Source organism: Bufo gargarizans, chromosome 4, assembly GCF_014858855.1.
Source record: "Bufo gargarizans isolate SCDJY-AF-19 chromosome 4, ASM1485885v1, whole genome shotgun sequence".
NCBI lineage: Eukaryota > Metazoa > Chordata > Amphibia > Anura > Bufonidae > Bufo > Bufo gargarizans.
Genome location: NC_058083.1, coordinates 493362570 through 493380437, shown reverse-complemented (window position 1 = coordinate 493380437; position 17868 = coordinate 493362570). Strand labels below are relative to the sequence as shown.

General features: G+C 45.7%; 1 protein-coding gene across 1 annotated transcript in view; it reads left to right on the top strand.

The window, feature by feature from the left end:
* Positions 1 to 613: 613 nt before the first annotated feature.
* RHOQ (ras homolog family member Q) overlaps positions 614 to 17868 on the top strand; it is a 45090-nt gene continuing 27835 nt past the window's right edge. The window contains exon 1 of the mRNA XM_044289750.1: positions 614 to 1064. Coding sequence (XP_044145685.1) covers positions 923 to 1064 — 142 coding nt within the window. The 5' untranslated portion in view covers positions 614 to 922. The remainder of the gene's footprint in view (positions 1065 to 17868) is intronic.

The window sequence follows — 17868 nt, the reverse complement described above, 5'->3', positions numbered from 1 at the left end:
TGGGTGTGCTTGGTTCGCATCATGGACCAAAGTGGTGCATGTCTCCATGATTTCTTTACTGACCCAAGGTCATAAAAAAAAACTGAAATGTGAACAAATACATTAAAATAAATGGGTTTGTGTGCTGTCCGTGGAAAATACGGACAGCACACGTCTGTGAAAAACGGAAATTTGGATGAGAACTTAGTTGCCCATAGCAACCAATTAGAGTCCAGCTTTCATTTTCCAAAGGCACGCTGAAAAATGAAAGGTGGAATCTGATTGGTTGCTAGGGGCAACTAAGCCAGTTTTTCTTTACACCGGTTTTACGATATCTACCCCATTGTGTCAGAAAACTGCAATATGGACAATTCCTTAAAGTGAAGCTGCAGCTGAGCCAGTTCTTCCTCTGTGATTGATTGGGTCATGGTCCAGGAAACAATGGAGATGCTCTGCAGCATGTGAGTGCTATACATTGTACCATATGCAGGATGCCCTTTAGATGGCAGCCTGCTGTGTGTGTGTGTGTGTATAGGCAGCAGCTGGCAGCAGTGACATGTGGCAGTCCTCTTCGTCCGCGGCTGCGGGAGGCTCTTTGGAGACGGTCCCTTGAGCTGCACATTAGCAGCACTGCTCCCCCCACAGCCAAGCTAGGCTGAGACTGCAGCGCCGGAAAGTGCTGTGCCCTCACAAGTTGGGGGAGGGGGGACAAGTGCACACTTTGGAAGAAATAATCTTCTTTTACAGGAGGAGCAGGAGGAAGGCTCGGTGTGTGCCCGGCCAGCAGGGCACAGACACCGGGAGATGCGCTGCACAAACTTCCCTGCTGCTCCAGTGTCACCATTGTGTCGTCTGTGCCGCTGCTGGGGACGGGGGCACACACTTTTGGGCTGGAGGGCATGGGGGGCGCTGTGACTTGGGGTCTGTAAGATGAGGAGGCTCCATGGCGAATGGGAGTGGAAGTAGCATGCTGAAATGCGTGGTGGTGGGCGATGGGGCGGTGGGCAAAACTTGCCTGCTCATGAGCTATGCCAACGATGCCTTCCCGGAGGAGTATGTGCCCACCGTCTTCGACCACTATGCAGGTAAGTTGCACATTGGCGCATGGACGTGGTGGGCTACTTGCCAACCAGAGTATGGCGGCACTCATTGGACAACTTTTTAGGCAGTCTTCGCAGTCGTGCACGTCTTGCATTGGCGCCTACGGCGGGTACAGAGGGGGCGTCACCTGTGTGTAATATGACGATTGTGCAATTTGCCTCAAAATAAGTTTTGCGTCAGTGCCCTTCGCGCCATGTTCACCTTAGGCAATTCAATGTCAGCGTTGCCCTTAGCAACCAATCAGATTGTAGCGTATGTGTATCCAGGTGTGTTGGGTGGCGAGGGGCAATGCTGACGGTTTCCTTTAGAACAGTTTTGGTGGACGAGGACCTCCCTGTGGGTTACAGCGTGATGGCGATTGCTATAGGATGCGGTGGCGGCTCATTGTCAGGGTTGGATGAATGTGGGCAATTTTAGCTGTTTCCCCACTTTTGGCACAAATCACCTGCAATTGGCCTGGGAATCCACATCGTCCACAGATGATATGTTCTTGTTGCCTACAGCAGCCAATCAGATTGCAGCTTTTGTGTATCTAGGTGCGATGGGTTGCTAAGGGCAATGCTGATGGTTTCCTTTAGAACAATTTTTATGGCGGTGGCCCTCCCTGTGTTTCTGTGGGTTACAATGTCTTCAGTAACGGACCAACGTGTGGTCCCTAGAGCGTTCCGTGGCGGCTGACTGTCCATGTTGGATGCCTGTATACAATTTAAGCCGACCCTTGCTCGACACGTCATTAGAGTCACGAGGGTGCACTGAATCACCCCAAATTGGCCCGGGAATCCAAATGGTCCACAGATCATATGTCCTTGTTGCCCATAGCAGCCATTGTTCAGCTTTCATTTCAAAACTGGTTGCCATGGGTAACATGGACGCCATCTATGACACTGTTTTGATCGGTGATGCCCATAGTGGGACTAGTCACCCGCGGTGACCCATATGGGCACCTGCCATACACTGAGCTGTAGCAGATTACTTGTAGTCTTTGCCTTCAAGGGGTTGTCTCACTTCAGTAAGTAGCATTTATCATGTAGAAGTTAATACAAGGCACTTATTAATGTAATGTGATTGTCTATATTGCTTCCTTTACTGGCTGGATTAATTTTTCCATCACATTACACACTACTCGTTTCCATGGTTACGACCACCCTGCAATCCAGCCGCGGTGGTCATGCTTGGATATTATAGGAAAAAGCACCTCCCTCTCTGGTGGCCGAGACCGCGGGAGTGCATATAGGTTGGTGCTTTATTCTATATTGTGTGCAAACACCGCCACCACTGCTGGATTGCAGGGTGGTCGTAACCATGGAAACGAGCAGTGTATAATGTGATGGAAAAATGAATCCAGGCAGCAAAGGAAGCAATATGGACAATCACAATACATTAGTAAGTGTGTTGTATTAACTTCCTGTACATGATAAATGCCATTTTCAGAAGTCAGACAACCCCTTTTAGCCAGGGTTGTGGTGCAACTCTTGGAAACTGAGTCAAGTGACTATTTCTCACATGACCGTCATGGTTGCCTGAGACTAGCGCTGAAATTACCATTGTCATCGACTGCCACCTTTTGTCACCTCATGGTGTTGGGGGAGGGGGAAGAATAGTCGGGGCACAACTTTTGAATAGAAGTCTACATAAAGAAGATTGGCAGTAAACTAGACTGGTATAACCTGGCATAGTGTACTCTGGAAGACAGCGTGTGCAGAGCCTAAGGGCACATTAGATGGGGTTGATTTAATCACACAAGAGCTTCTGCAGCGGCAGCAACTAGCGGGCTCTGTGGTTCCTTGCCATATGATGCCAGGTTAGTGACCCCTGGGCGCTCTGAGCAGTCTCCTAGCTCTTGGCAGCTGACTCTAGCTTCCCTGACATCCCACTCCTCGCACGCACAATAGTCCTGTTGTCTGCTCTCTGCCTCCGCCCCGTGCTTTCCTGGAAAGCAGTGGAATAATCCATAAAGATGACTGTAATGCCAATCGTGTCATCCCTGGTCCGTACGACAGATACTGTTTACGTGGCTGATCTATGCTTGAGAATACACAGAATCATGTCCCAGCAATGTGGGGTTAGGTTTGTTGTCATCTAGGCCAGAATCAGAATAAATCTACATTTTAAAGGGGTTTTTCCATGACTTATATATTTATGGCTTATCCTTAAAGGGGTTGTCCGTTTTTTTTCTATTGATGACCTATCGGACCGGCAGGGGTCCAAAACCCGGCACCCCCGCTGATCAGCTGTTTAAAAAGAAGGCAGCCCTCCCATGATTGCTGTTTTCCATTCAAACAGCAGATCGTGCGAGTTCTGGGTTTCGGACCCCCACCGATCTAATATTGAGGATAGGTTATCAATAGAAAAAAAAAAACTTTTAAGATGGTTCTGACACCCGACAACCCCACCGATCAGCTGTTGTGGGCAGCCGCCAGTGCCGTAAGCCTGATTTGATGACCTCTCCTGAGAATATCTTAAATCCTGAAAAAGCCCTTTTAAGGGGGTTTTCCAAGTTTTTTTCCCCCTTTGTATAGATCATCAGTATCTGCATGGTGGGGGTCTGACACCTGGGACTCTTGCCGATCAGCTGTTTGAAAAGGCATTGCGCTTCCGGAGGATAGGTCATCAGTTAAAAAAATCCCAGAAAACCCCTTTAATTTTGATATTCCTGCTGAAAGAACTTGGATCTCCAGAGGGTTCTGCATAAAGATGTTTCCTGATTCCTAAGGTGCCCATACACCTTTAATAGCTGTCATCTAAACACACTATCTCTCCTGACTCCCCCTAAACATACACAAAGGCTATGTACACCTTTTGGGAAATTTTTTTTTTTATTATATAAACTTTTATTTTTTTAAATTCTCATACAAAAAAATACATAACAATATACCATTTACAATGCTATAAGATCCAAAAGTCCGTCAGTTCTAGTCCTTAAAGCATAATTAAATATGATTTCATGCAAATACCCATAATTATATAGATATTAACTAAAATCAACTAAAGGTCTCACTGCCTGGGGGAAAAGCAGGACCAGCCCGGCATCAAAGGGTTTAGCATTACAGATAAAAAACGAGATCTTATTTAATGTTATTATCTCCATACTGAGAGGGAGCATAGGCCCGAGACCCGGGCGGCCCACCGAGCAGCGAACACGCACCCCCCACGGCCTCCCTCAGACGCAAGTAAGCACCACTGACAGGACCAACACCCGTGGGGCGAATCTCTGGTGCTCACCTATCCCGTGTGGGGCAAGCTCACAGCGATCTTTGATCGCACCCTTCCGTAAAACCGAAGAGAAGGGGAGGGGGGTCCAGCAGTCTTCTATCCCAGTGGTATAAAACCCACTCCCAGGATTTCCTGCCTCATCCCCATATAGTTGGATTAAATGTTAATGGCTTGTTTAAGCATAACTCGCATGGGTTCTCCACGGTGTCTCATGGAGAGGGGACACAAATCAAAGTGTCACTCAACAATCCCCAGCACTTGGGGAGAGAAAAGAAAAATAGCCAGCCAGCACTGTCTCATTAGGAGGGCAGAGCCCGGCATCAACTCCAGTTCATTAAGAAGGAACAAATGAGGGACCCAAACCACACCCGTGTCAAATCGCTGCCCGTAGTAAAAACTCACGTCCAAGAGAAAAAGCCGCATCCCGGGTCGCACCCGATGCCCGGACCCCCCAAGATCCCGAGCCCCGAACCCTCACCAGAATGTTAGTCAATATTTTAAATTGATCAAGAGTTAACCAATATCTAATACCGGTGAGTCCTGCCAGCCCCCGGCATTTCCAAAGATGCTCCAATGCTCTATTATGGCTTCACATTCTGCATTAATACATTGCATACACAAAGAAGCCGGACAATTGGATCTTCCCCAAAAAATCCCCCACCTTACCCCCCCCCCACCCCCCACCTTGCAGACAAAAACAAAAAAAAAAAAAAAAAAAAAAGAAAAAAAAAAAAAAAATTAAATTAGTTGGTCGTATCCCAGTCTTTCCACAATTTATCCCACTTTAAGTATGCTCCTCGTTGTTTATACAAGATCTTCTCGTAGCTTTTCACCTTCTCAACCAAACCCAGCCAATTATTACACTCTGGAGCGGAGGAGCAAAACCATACTCTAGAAATGAGAAGCCTAGCCAGAAACATCACCTTAATCAACAATCGACCATTTGTAGGTTGGTGATTAACCTCCGATAGATCTCCCAGGACCCATATCCTGGGAGTGAAGGGAACAACAATGTTGAGTTTACGAGCCAGATTGGTTTGAACCGATCTCCAGTACCTGCTCACCATTGGACAGTCCCAGAACAGATGTAAATGATCTGCCTCGGATTTACCACAGCGTGGGCAGTTAGAGGAGGTTCTAAGTCCTCTCCTATATAACCATGTAGGTGTCACATATATTTTGTGCAAAATATTAAATTGTACCACAATGTGATTAAAATTATGCGAAACCAATTTTAAACTTTCCCCTATATTCTCCCAGTTTGGGGAGCCCGTCGCTAAAAGCGAAGATGACCAGGCTCTCTGTCCTGGTGAGAGAACGTCAGAAAAAAACTTTTTCATTAAGTGTCTATAACAGTGAGATACTTTAATTCTCGTGACAATTTTCTTAGAAATTAAATCATGTAAAAATTCAGGAGTTTCTATAATAAGAAGATAGCGATTCGCAGTGCTAGAAAGTGCTGACCTTAATTGAAAATATGCATACCAAGCCACCTCACCTAGATTTGCCCCTTGCTTTAAATCCGCAAGGGGCAAAATGTGTCCACCACTGACCACTTGATGCAGGTACTGAATGTTCTTGGTCCTCCAATACTGGCTGCAACTCAAGTCATTTAAATTCAAGAGCTTTGGGTTGTGCCACAGTGGAGTACAAATAAGTGATGCCCCAGCTCCACACCAGTTCCTTATATTTCGCCAAGACTTTATGGCCATTCTGCAGAAGAGTGTATACCCATTTAATGCATTTAATAAATAGTCAGACTCAAGTACTGTAAAAAAATCTGCAAAGCCTGAATCTTTCACCACCCTGCTGCAGAACTGGCTATTTTCCCATTCATTAAACAGGCAGAGTTGAGAGGCCACAAAGTACCCCCTAAAGTAGGGGAGGTTAAGGCCTCCCCGACTATAGGGCATAGAGAAATAGAGTACCTTCAGTCTCACGCGCTTCCTCCCCCATATTAAGTCATTGAGCATCCGCTCTATCAATCTAAAGTACTTATCTACAATCCATACAGGCGAGTTGCGCAAGATATATAGAACCTGGGGCAGCACCACCATTTTTATTAATGAAATTCTGTCGGCTCTTGCCGACAGGATTTTTTGCCATATCTTTATTTTAACCCTCAGCTTTATCAACAGAGGGAGCAGATTAAGTTGTAGATATTCCTGTGGTTTGGCAGAAACTGTTATCCCCAGGTACTTTATTGAATCTGAGATCGTTAGCTGGTTATACCGTTCGCCCCGCAGTTCATCTATAGGGAGGAGAACGGTCTTCTCCCAGTTGATCTCGAGACCGGAAGGACCGGAAAAGAGACCAACCAGGTCCATTATGCGAGGAAGAGTAGTGTCTGTCTGATGTATGAAAATCAAGATATCGTCTGCATAAAGTGATACTCGATCGTGATTCCCCATTGTGCCAAAGCCAGCCACCCTCGGATCCTGCCTAATACTAGCCGCTAAGGGTTCAATGTAAATATTAAATAACAGGGGGGAGAGAGGGCAGCCCTGACGGGTACCTCTTCCTAATATAAAACTCTCTGTTATCATGTCGTTGATCCTTATCCTAGCAACTGGAGAGTTATATAGGAGCTGTACCATCGCCAAGAATCTTGGGCCAAAGCCCATTTTTTTCATCACCTCCCAGAGAAAGGTCCACTCCACCCTGTCGAAGGCTTTAGTAGCATCCAACGACAGGATGGAGCGGGCGCCGCTCCCCGGGGACTGGATATTCATAAATAGCCTATGCAAGTTATGATGGGTGCCCCTTCTTGGCATAAAACCATTTTGATCTGGATGGATAATAGTGGATATAACCCGCGAGAGCCTCCTAGCCAAAATTTTTGATAGTAGCTTAACATCGGTATTTAATAAGGAAATTGGTCTATAGGAGCTCAATTCTGCCGGGTCTTTATCCTTTTTCGGAATTAGAACAATAAGAGCCTCCATCATGGAGCATGGTAAGCCCCCTCCCTGGATCGCCTGGGAAAACACCTCAAGTAACTGGGGGAGGAGCGTCTCACCATGCCTACGGTAAACTTCATATGGGAGGCCATCCAATCCTGGCGATGAGCTCCCCGAGATAGACCCCAGAGCCTCCTTTAACTCAGAAAGGGACAGCTCCTCCTCCAAAAATTCCACCTGAGCTTCATTCAAGGTAGAAAGTGGAATCCTCTCCAAGAATCGCATCGCCAGTTCGGGTGTCGTAACAGGAGGGGGTCTATATATCTGAGCAAAATAATGTAAGAAGGTATCCCTAATCCCCTCTAAATTTGTTATGGTTTCCCCCTCTAAATTACGAATTAAAGTGATGGATTGATTTTTCCTATCTTGTTGAGTAATTATTCTTGCCAGGAGCTTACCAGGACGTCCAGACTCCGAGAAATATTTAAGCCCCTTAAAGAATACTCTATGATTTGCTTTCTCTAATAAATACCTTTCCAAGCAACAGCTAGCCTTCTGCATCTCTTCCCTGTTATATTCCGTGGGTTGACTGGTAAAACACTCATTGGTAGAGGCAGCGATCTTAACCAGTTCCTCCTCTTTACACCTAAATATTCTCCTTGCTGCAGCGATCTCACTGATAAAGACCCCTCTTAGATACGCTTTCAAGGCATCCCAAACTACATTGATATTAGCAGAGGGAAAGTTTACCTCCCAAAAGGAGGATATCAATAATGTAATAGACTGAGGATTCTACCTTTTGGGAAATTTTTAATGATTTGTGTTTTACTCATAGTAATTTTCCAATTAGTTTTATTAAAAATGTTCAGCCGTTTTTGAGGTACAGGGTTTAAAAAAATCAGTCTGTTTGCATAGTATCACTTCTCAGTCTTGTCATCTCATAGCTCATTTGAAGCTTTAGCTCTGATTTCTTGACCTCATAAACGCTCATTTCAGCCATATTCTTATCAGTTTGAAAAGACTACCATATTTTTCAGAGGAGGAAAATAAGAAAACAATATTTTTCATTAGACCTCATATCAGATCTTCAGATCAGACCCCCATAAATATCAGGATACTGGATCAGGCCCCCATATCAGGACATCACATGAGACCCTAATGTCAGACCTCCATCAGACCTCAGATCAGCCCCCAATGTCTGTACACGGTCAGGACAGTTCAGCGCCGGCCCGAGGAAGGAAGACCAGGACCACCGCGATTGTTGCACCATACCCAATGGTACCCATACATGCGGCCGGTACTGCAGGTCATCCCACATTCGGTAGCGTGCACTTGAATAGGTTGGAGCTGAAGTACCGGGCATAATGTAAGGTTGGGGCTGCGCACAGCTTTGCTTAAACGACATGAAGTCTCAGACAATTCACATGGCCCAAAAATTAGTTTGATTGTGGACTTGCTGATGTGTGACTATTCTGATTTCACTGTAAAGAAAAATCAACCAAAGGCAGACAGGCTGCAAGCAAGTCGCGCCTTGTGGTCTATTATGGCAAAGCCGCATGGGTCATGTCAAGTCGCAGGCTGCAGTGCAACCACTTTGACAATCATTAGATATGAGTTTTGCAGTGACACATTGTGATCCTGATGTCTTGCAACCCAAGTCGTCGTGTAGCCCTTGGCTTAGATGGGAGTCTCTGAGTGAATAGCTTAGGGACGGTGCAGCCACACATTTCCTAGACGAATGGCCATACGTGTGATATATTGACGAATGGGGTCTGCCCGAAAGAGTGTTGCTCTTTGTTAGCAAATCCTTGCAATGGAAAATAGAAGAAAATAAAAGAGGAGGCCTCATGGGGAGACCCCATCTGTGATGTCCATGTGCACTAATAAGAATGGGGCTGCGTGACAACCAGTTGGAGAACTACTTTACCATTTCTCGAGTAAAAAGTTGCAAATAGTTGAAGATGACATTCTTGGAACATCTCCCCTTCCATGTTTCGATGCTCTCTAGGCAAAGCTTGCTCTTATATTGTACTTGGCTCTTCTGAAACTTCCTCTTTCTAGGCTATATTAGGATGTGATTCCGAGCACCTTCTGGCCCGGCCATCATGGGAACAAGTGTATGACATTGAGCCAGTGTTCTCACATGCTCCGCATAAGAGTCTGATCTGCCAGGAAAGCTGTCAGCTGGCACATGGTCTGTTCTTGGAGACTTAGAAAGACAACCATCCGTTGGAATTTGCTTATTTAAAGTGGATCTCTGCCTTTGGGAAACTGTGTACAATATGAAGGTATCTTTCAATGTAAATGTACACAGTCAGGTGGAGCAAAAGTTAACCACATTGCCAGAAGACCAAGGTGTAAAGCAGAGCATGAGGAGCAACTTCAACACAAGACACTCCAATAATCAACTGTCCTGCCAAAAAAAAGGCCAGCCTGTAAAGGTGTGAAATAATCTGTTTCTGTACCACCTCTCAGGAAGGTAAACAAAGCCATATGCTTGGCATGGGCCAAGTGCTACAAAGGTCTTACAAGGTACAACTTGTCCAGGTACCTTGTGAGCTACATTCAATTGGATGGTCAGAAGCCACATTCAATTAAAAAATGTTAACATGAACCCTCATGATCTATACATACTTAAGACGATCGCTGTAACAAGAGGGCATCCTCTGCGTCTTGAAAAAGGAAATTTTGTACACCAACATTAAAGGGGATTCTTTACTGTAAGAGCAGTGAGACTATGGATCTGGAGGAGGTGGTGAGCATAACAGTAGTGGAAGCTAGTTACTAGATTTCTGGAGAAGAGTTGATGATCCAGGGATTTATTCTGATTGCCAGATTTGGAGTAGAGAAGGATATTATTATTTTTTTTTACCCCCAAAATGATGAAAATTGTCTTCTACCTCATGAAGGACTTTGTGACTTTGCAGGATAAGAAGTTGAACTGGATGGACATATGTCTGATTCTCTTCTCCATAGATGTGCTATAGCCCCTGGTTTGTAGCTTGGTGAAGGTTTTATAAAAACAGCAGGATAACCCAAACCTCACATCCTACATGAAAACCAAAGAGAAGCGAGTAGTGCCGACTGTCATTGACTTCCCACTGCCATAGCACAGTGACTAGATAATCTTCAAGACACTTTTATCATACTGGCATCATCAATCTTTGTACAGCTAGAACATATGCTGTGTCACGGAAGGTGTACAGGTAACAAGACAATGCAAAATGAATGTATGACTCACTGGATCCAAAACTAAGGAACAAAAGGGAGACCCCTGCATAAGACCTGGCACTCTCCCTGACTGCTCAGCCTATGCGAACACCCCAATGGTGGATGATCGCATATCCTCGTGCCTCGACTATCTAACACCTGAACACCCTAAAATAGTGAGGGAACACGACCACCGGCTCCCTACACTAGACACGGAGGGAGTCGGGGTCACCTGGGATCCAGCAAACAGAAAATCACAAATGAATGTAACACTTATCTTGTAGAAGACTGGGAAATAGGATCAGCATGCACACACACTCCAGGAAGTTGTATAAGCCGCACACTAATGCATTATGGGGAGGAATTTAAAGGGATGCAATCAGTCCAACTACATGACAGCTGAGAGAGGCTAACGAGATGAAGAACTGAAAACCAAAACAAAGAAAGCTCAAGGAGGAGGTTCTGAAAGGCATCTGTCAGAGCTTCTCAGATGTCTGGTTGTGACATGCTGTTTTATTACCTATGTGTCATGTCTGATTTTCTAAATTTCTGATGACAAGAGCGTTGGGTCAGTCTATGACTCGGTATGTGGACATGTAGTGTCATCTCCCACAAAAGCAGATATACTGTGCCAAGCAAAAAAATAACTGTCAGATCAGAAATGTCTAAAAGAGATTATTATTTTAATTCTGAAGTGCTCTGATTTCAGGGTGGATAAAAATCAATGATTTAGAAAAAAAAAAATCAAAAAAATCAGATTTTTTTATTTATTTATTTAAATCAGATTTTTTTTATATAAAATGCTTTTTGAGGAAAATATATTACCATCCAAAGGTTATTCCATCATGAAATAAAGATTTGTTTTTTTAATTATGTAGAATAAGGCTGTATATGTTTAATTCTTTTGGTAAATAAATTCCATTAATCCATTCACAATGTCATGCTCTTCCAGAGGTTTTTGTAAGATTATTGGGCAGTTTCTCTGCCTACAAGATATTATCACAGATGCTTAGTTTACTTTTGAAGTTCTCAGAACTGAATTTGACTCAGCAGAGATCACATGCCTCTTCTTCACAGCCAAAATGTTATAACATGAACAGAGTTGAGAAAAAGACCTTAATCCTAACTTCTACAAACCTATGAATGCAGAATCGACCTAATCAAACTAATATGAAAAGTTGTTATTCTAAAAATCTTCATCTACTTGCATATTACAAGTTATACCAGCAAGAATTAGTCTTTATGTAGAAAACTATGATTTAAATCAAGCCTTACTGACTAGTGATTTAAATAGTTATTTAAATCAGTTTGATTTAAATCAAATCCACCCTGTCTAATTTTCATCTCAATTTACAAGAAAGCCTCTTATTTCCAGTTCTTAAAAAATTAATACATTCAGATTTAAAAACGGATTGTTTTAGGTTATGTTCGGTTGACCTCTTTACCAGTTGGTCATGGACAGAACTGAGGTCATGTCACGAGGGTGTCAAGAGCCACGCCTGACTCCGTTGTACCCGGGGTCAGGAGGTCGCAGCGGTTGGCTGCACGCTCTATGTCAGATAGGGAAGTTTCCTTATTGTAGCTTTCTGGGTTTGCTTTACAAACCCTTTTGGCTCACTCAGGGATCCGTAGCTCCTTCTCTCAGCTGTTCCTTGTCCAGCACTCCCAATCCTCCTTATATTCCCCTCTCACACTTCTCTGGTTGCCAGATATAGAGCTTCCTGCCTGGACATCTATTCTGACCCACTGGAGCTGTGTTGCTGCGTTCTCTGAGTGTTGCCTTAGAACGCTACCCTCCGGATCCCTGTTGGACCTTTGTGGACAATTGTTGCCGTCCACCTGGGTGTTTGTGTTTGTCTGTGTTTGTCTGTCCTCTCCCTGGTGTTTCCCTCTTAGTGCAGTGGTGAGGACTAGCGATCCCACCGGCCCTTTCATTATCTAGGGCTCATTTCAGGGAAAGCCAGGGTTTAGGCACGTGATCGCCGCACGGGTGAGGAACCCGTCTAGGGACGTCAGGGCAGGCAGGTGCCAGCTGCAAGGTGAGTTAGGGGTCACCACCTTTCCCTCTCCCTTGGGCAGGGCTTTCCCCGTTTTCCTCCCTGTGTGTGTTGCCGGTCATTACATTATATCTGGCCCTTATTTTTGTGTAGGTAAAAAAAAATAATAATAATTTTTTACCTACTTAGAATCCAGTATGGATCCAATCGCTGCTCTGTCCGAACAATTTCATGGCCTGTCTTTGGAGGTGGCAGGATTGAAGGCGTCGGTCCTCCAGCAACAGCAGCAATTACAACAGACCGCAAGCCCAGCGGTTGCTACTGGTAACCAGGTTGTTGCGGAACCCAAGGTCCCTCTCCCTGACAGATTTTCTGGGGGAAGGGACAAGTTTTTGACTTTTCGTGAAGCCTGTAAACTATACTTTAAACTGCGTCCTTACTCCTCTGGTAATGAAGAACAGCAGGTGGGTGTTGTTATTTCCCTGCTGCAGGGGGACCCGCAGTCCTGGGCGTTCTCTTTACCTACTGATTCCCAGGCTCTTCGGTCAGTGGATGAGTTTTTCGGGGCCTTGGGTCTCATATATGACGACCCTGACCGAGTCGCACTGGCTGAATCAAAATTACGGAGACTCCTACAAGGAGAGCGGCCGGTAGAGGAGTATTGCTCTGACTTCCGTAGGTGGGCTACGGATACCCAATGGAACGACCCGGCTCTCAGGAGTCAGTTCTGCTCTGGGTTATCCGAAAGGGTTAAGGATGCGCTTGCATTGTATGAGACCCCCTTTTCCCTTGATGCAGTTATGTCCCTTTCTATCCGTATAGATAGACGCCTTAGGGACAGGTTGAAAAAACCGGAGCCATTGGTAACCCCTCCCAAGCAGCAGTTAGTCTGTACGGACATTAGACGAGCCTATGCAGCTAGGAGGAACCACTCGTCAGGTCCGTCCTCCTGAGGCTCGCCGTAGGCGTGGGGGTTGTTTTTTTTGTGGGGAGAGGGGTCATTTCATTAACGTCTGTCCTTCTTTCCTCAGAAACAAAAAAACCGTCGGAAAACTACTAACCCCAGGCTGTGTGGAGGATGTCAGCCGGGGGGTATACGTTTCCTCCATACGTACATCGCAATTTGTGTTGCCAGCGGTTATTGTTTTTGGTGATAAGACAGAGACTGTTTCTTTCTTTCTAGACAGTGGAGCAGGGGTAAATTTGATAGATGCCCATTTTGCCCGCACTATGGGTTTGTCTCTCTGTACGTTACAGAGACCTATTCCCATATTTGCTATAGATTCTGCTCCTCTGTCTCAGAGAAACCTCACCCACATCGTTCATAATTTACACCTTCGGGTAGGGGACCACCATAACGAGATGCTCTCATGTTATGTTCTGGAGGGGCTTCCCACTCCGGTGGTGCTGGGCCTTCCCTGGTTGGTAGCGCACAATCCAGTGGTGGATTGGCAGGCCAGGGAGATATTGGAGTGGAGTGAGCCGTGCAGAGAAAATTGCTTAAATAGCAATTGCTTAGTCGCCTCCATAACTACCCTACCTACATTTGTTTCGGACTTTGAGGACGTTTTTTCTGAAAAGGGTTGTCAGAAGTTACCACCTCATCGTCCTTATGATTGCCCGGTTAACCTTATTCCCGGCGCAAAATTACCCAAGACCAGGTTATATAATCTTTCAGGTCCAGAGAGACAAGCCATGAAGGATTATATCTCCGAGAGTTTGGCTAAGGGACACATCAGACCCTCTTCTTCACCCGTGGCTGCAGGGTTTTTCTTTGTTAAAAAGAAAGATGGGGGCCTGCGTCCTTGCCTAGATTTTCGTGAATTAAATCGGATAACCATCCGAGACCCATACCCTCTTCCTCTCATTCCTGACCTGTTTAACCAGATTGCGGGTGCTAGGTGGTTCTCCAAACTCGATCTTAGGGGGGCCTACAATCTGATTCGTATTAAAGAGGGGGATGAGTGGAAAACAGCTTTTAACACCCCTGAGGGGCATTATGAAAATCTAGTTATGCCTTTCGGCCTGACCAATGCTCCTGCCGTCTTTCAACATTTCGTTAATGACATTTTTAGTCATCTAATCGGCAGGTTTGTGGTAATATACCTAGATGATATCTTAATTTATTCGTCTGATCTGAAAACACATGAGGAGCATGTCAGACAAGTACTACAGGTCCTACGGACGAATGAATTATATGCTAAAATTGAAAAATGTGTTTTTGCCGTTCAGGAGATACAATTCCTAGGTTATTATTTATCTGCGTCAGGTTTCCGTATGGATCCTAGGAAGGTCCAGGCAATTTTGGATTGGGATCTTCCTGAGAACCTCAAAGCACTACAACGGTTCTTGGGCTTCGCGAATTTCTATAGGAAATTCATTAAAAATTATTCGGTGATCGTAAAACCCCTTACTGACATGACTAGGAAGGGGACTGATTTTTCTAAATGGTCTGACGCCGCTAAAGTTGCTTTTTCCTCTCTAAAAGAGAGGTTTACCTCAGCACCTGTACTAGTCCAACCTGATGTCTCTCAGCCTTTTATTGTTGAAGTCGATGCATCAGAGGTGGGAGTGGGGGCTGTGCTGTCTCAGGGTCCGTCTCCTGGCAAATGGCGTCCTTGTGCTTTCTTTTCTAAAAAACTATCTGCAGCAGAACAGAACTACGATATTGGCAATAGGGAACTGTTAGCTATTAAACTTGCGTTTGAGGAGTGGCGTCACTTTTTAGAGGGGGCAGTCCACCCCGTCACTGTGTTTACGGACCACAAAAATCTGCTGTACCTCGAATCAGCTAAGCGTCTCACCCCTAGACAGGCTAGGTGGTCGCTATTTTTTACCAGGTTTAACTTTGTGATTACCTATCGTCCTGGGGTAAAGAATACCAAGGCTGATGCACTATCTCGTTGTTTCCCTGGAGGGGGTAATGTGAGTGATCCGGTACCCATTCTACAAAGAGGAGTAGTTGTCTCTGCGGTACACTCTGCTTTGGAGGGGAAGGTGTTAGAGGCCCAGGGGGACGCCCCGGTCTCTTGCCCCTCAGAGAAATTGTTTGTACCGTTGAACCTACGTCTCGAATTATTAAAGGAACATCATAATTCGGCACTTGCTGGGCACCCGGGTAGTAAAGCAACCTTAGAGCTATTGTCTCGTCGTTTTTGGTGGCCAAGGTTGCGTCAGGATGTATTGGATTTTGTGTCTTCTTGTTCTACCTGTGCGCGCGCAAAAGTTTCACATACACGTCCTGCAGGGTCTCTATTACCACTCGTCATTCCCAATAGGACCATGGACACATCTGTCTATGGATTTTATCACTGACTTACCTTTGTCTGCGGGTAAAACAGTGATTTTGGTAGTAGTGGACAGGTTTAGCAAAATGGCACACTTTATTGCGTTACCCGCACTACCTAATGCTAAAACTCTTGCTCAGGTATTCGTCAGTGAGATCGTGAAGCTTCACGGGGTCCCCTCCGATGTTGTTTCGGATCGGGGAACCCAGTTTATTTCTAAATTTTGGAAAGCTTTTTGTTCCCGTTTGGGGGTTTTCCTCAGCTTTCCATCCTCAGTCGAATGGACAGACTGAGCGTACCAACCAAAACCTGGAGACATATCTAAGATGTTTTGTGTCTGAAAACCAAGAGTTGTGGTCGTCATATTTACCGTTAGCTGAGTTTGCCATAAATAATCGCCGTCAGGAATCCACTGGCAAGTCACCTTTTCTTGGTGCATATGGTTTTCATCCCCAATTCTGTACTTTCAAAGAGGGGGGGTCTTCTGGGGTTCCCGAAGAGGAACGGTTTTCGTCATCTCTTTCATCAGTATGGCAGAAGGTGCAAGCTAACTTGAAAAATATGGGAGGTAAATACAAATGCATGGCTGATAAGAGACGGTCGCCAGGTCCGGACCTAGGAGTGAATGACTATGTGTGGTTGTCTACTAGGAATATCAAGTTGAAGGTTCCCTCTTGGAAACTGGGTCCTAGGTTTATTGGTCCTTACAAGATTGTAGCCATCATCAACCCCGTGGCTTTTCGCCTGGAGTTACCTAAGACTTTTAAAATCCATAATGTCTTTCATAAGTCGTTACTCAAAAAATATGTTCCACCTCTAGAACCGTCACCGCTGCCACCCCCTCCTGTTGTCGTGGATGGTAGTTTGGAATTTCAGATATCCAAAATTGTTAATTCTCGTCGGGTCCGCCGCTCTCTCCAATATCTGGTGCACTGGAGAGGTTACGGTCCCGAGGAAAGAATGTGGGTTCCTGCGTCTGAGGTAAACGCCGACAGGCTAGTCCGGATTTTTCATGCCTCTCATCCTGAGAGACCTGGTCCTGAGTGTCCGGAGGCCCCTCGTAGAGAGGGGGGTACTGTCACGAGGGTGTCAAGAGCCACGCCTGACTCCGTTGTACCCGGGGTCAGGAGGTCGCAGCGGTTGGCTGCACGCTCTATGTCAGATAGGGAAGTTTCCTTATTGTAGCTTTCTGGGTTTGCTTTACAAACCCTTTTGGCTCACTCAGGGATCCGTAGCTCCTTCTCTCAGCTGTTCCTTGTCCAGCACTCCCAATCCTCCTTATATTCCCCTCTCACACTTCTCTGGTTGCCAGATATAGAGCTTCCTGCCTGGACATCTATTCTGACCCACTGGAGCTGTGTTGCTGCGTTCTCTGAGTGTTGCCTTAGAACGCTACCCTCCGGATCCCTGTTGGACCTTTGTGGACAATTGTTGCCGTCCACCTGGGTGTTTGTGTTTGTCTGTGTTTGTCTGTCCTCTCCCTGGTGTTTCCCTCTTAGTGCAGTGGTGAGGACTAGCGATCCCACCGACCCGTTCATTATCTAGGGCTCATTTCAGGGAAAGCCAGGGTTTAGGCACGTGATCGCCGCACGGGTGAGGAACCCGTCTAGGGACGTCAGGGCAGGCAGGTGCCAGCTGCAAGGTGAGTTAGGGGTCACCACCTTTCCCTCTCCCTTGGGCAGGGCTTTCCCCGTTTTCCTCCCTGTGTGTGTTGCCGGTCATTACAGGTCATCCTCCTTTCATCTGTATGGGCTGTGCTGAGGTTTCTATACAGGGCAAGGTCAAGATTTGATTCTGTGTAGGAGAAAAGCTGAAGGGGGCGTCGTGCTTTGCCCAAGCCCCTTTCAAGTGACCATTGGGGTCCCGGAGATGAACCCTTAACAATCAGACAGTGACGTCTTATCTTGCCATCAATCTCTTCCCTTCAGACTGTAAACCTGTTTAGCCATGACTTCTCTTTTACTATTATATGAACGCATATGACTTTAAATATTGTATGTGTATACTTATCCTTACCAATGGGAGCCTGTAATCCAGTAGGAGTTTGGGGCGTCCTTCCAATGTCTTTTGGCCTGATTGGCTAGGGGGCACCATGTGGTGGGAACCAATAGGTCATTGCATATTATTGACAGCAATGGTAAGGGTACATGGAGCAGTCAAATCTCATTCTTGCGAATTTTT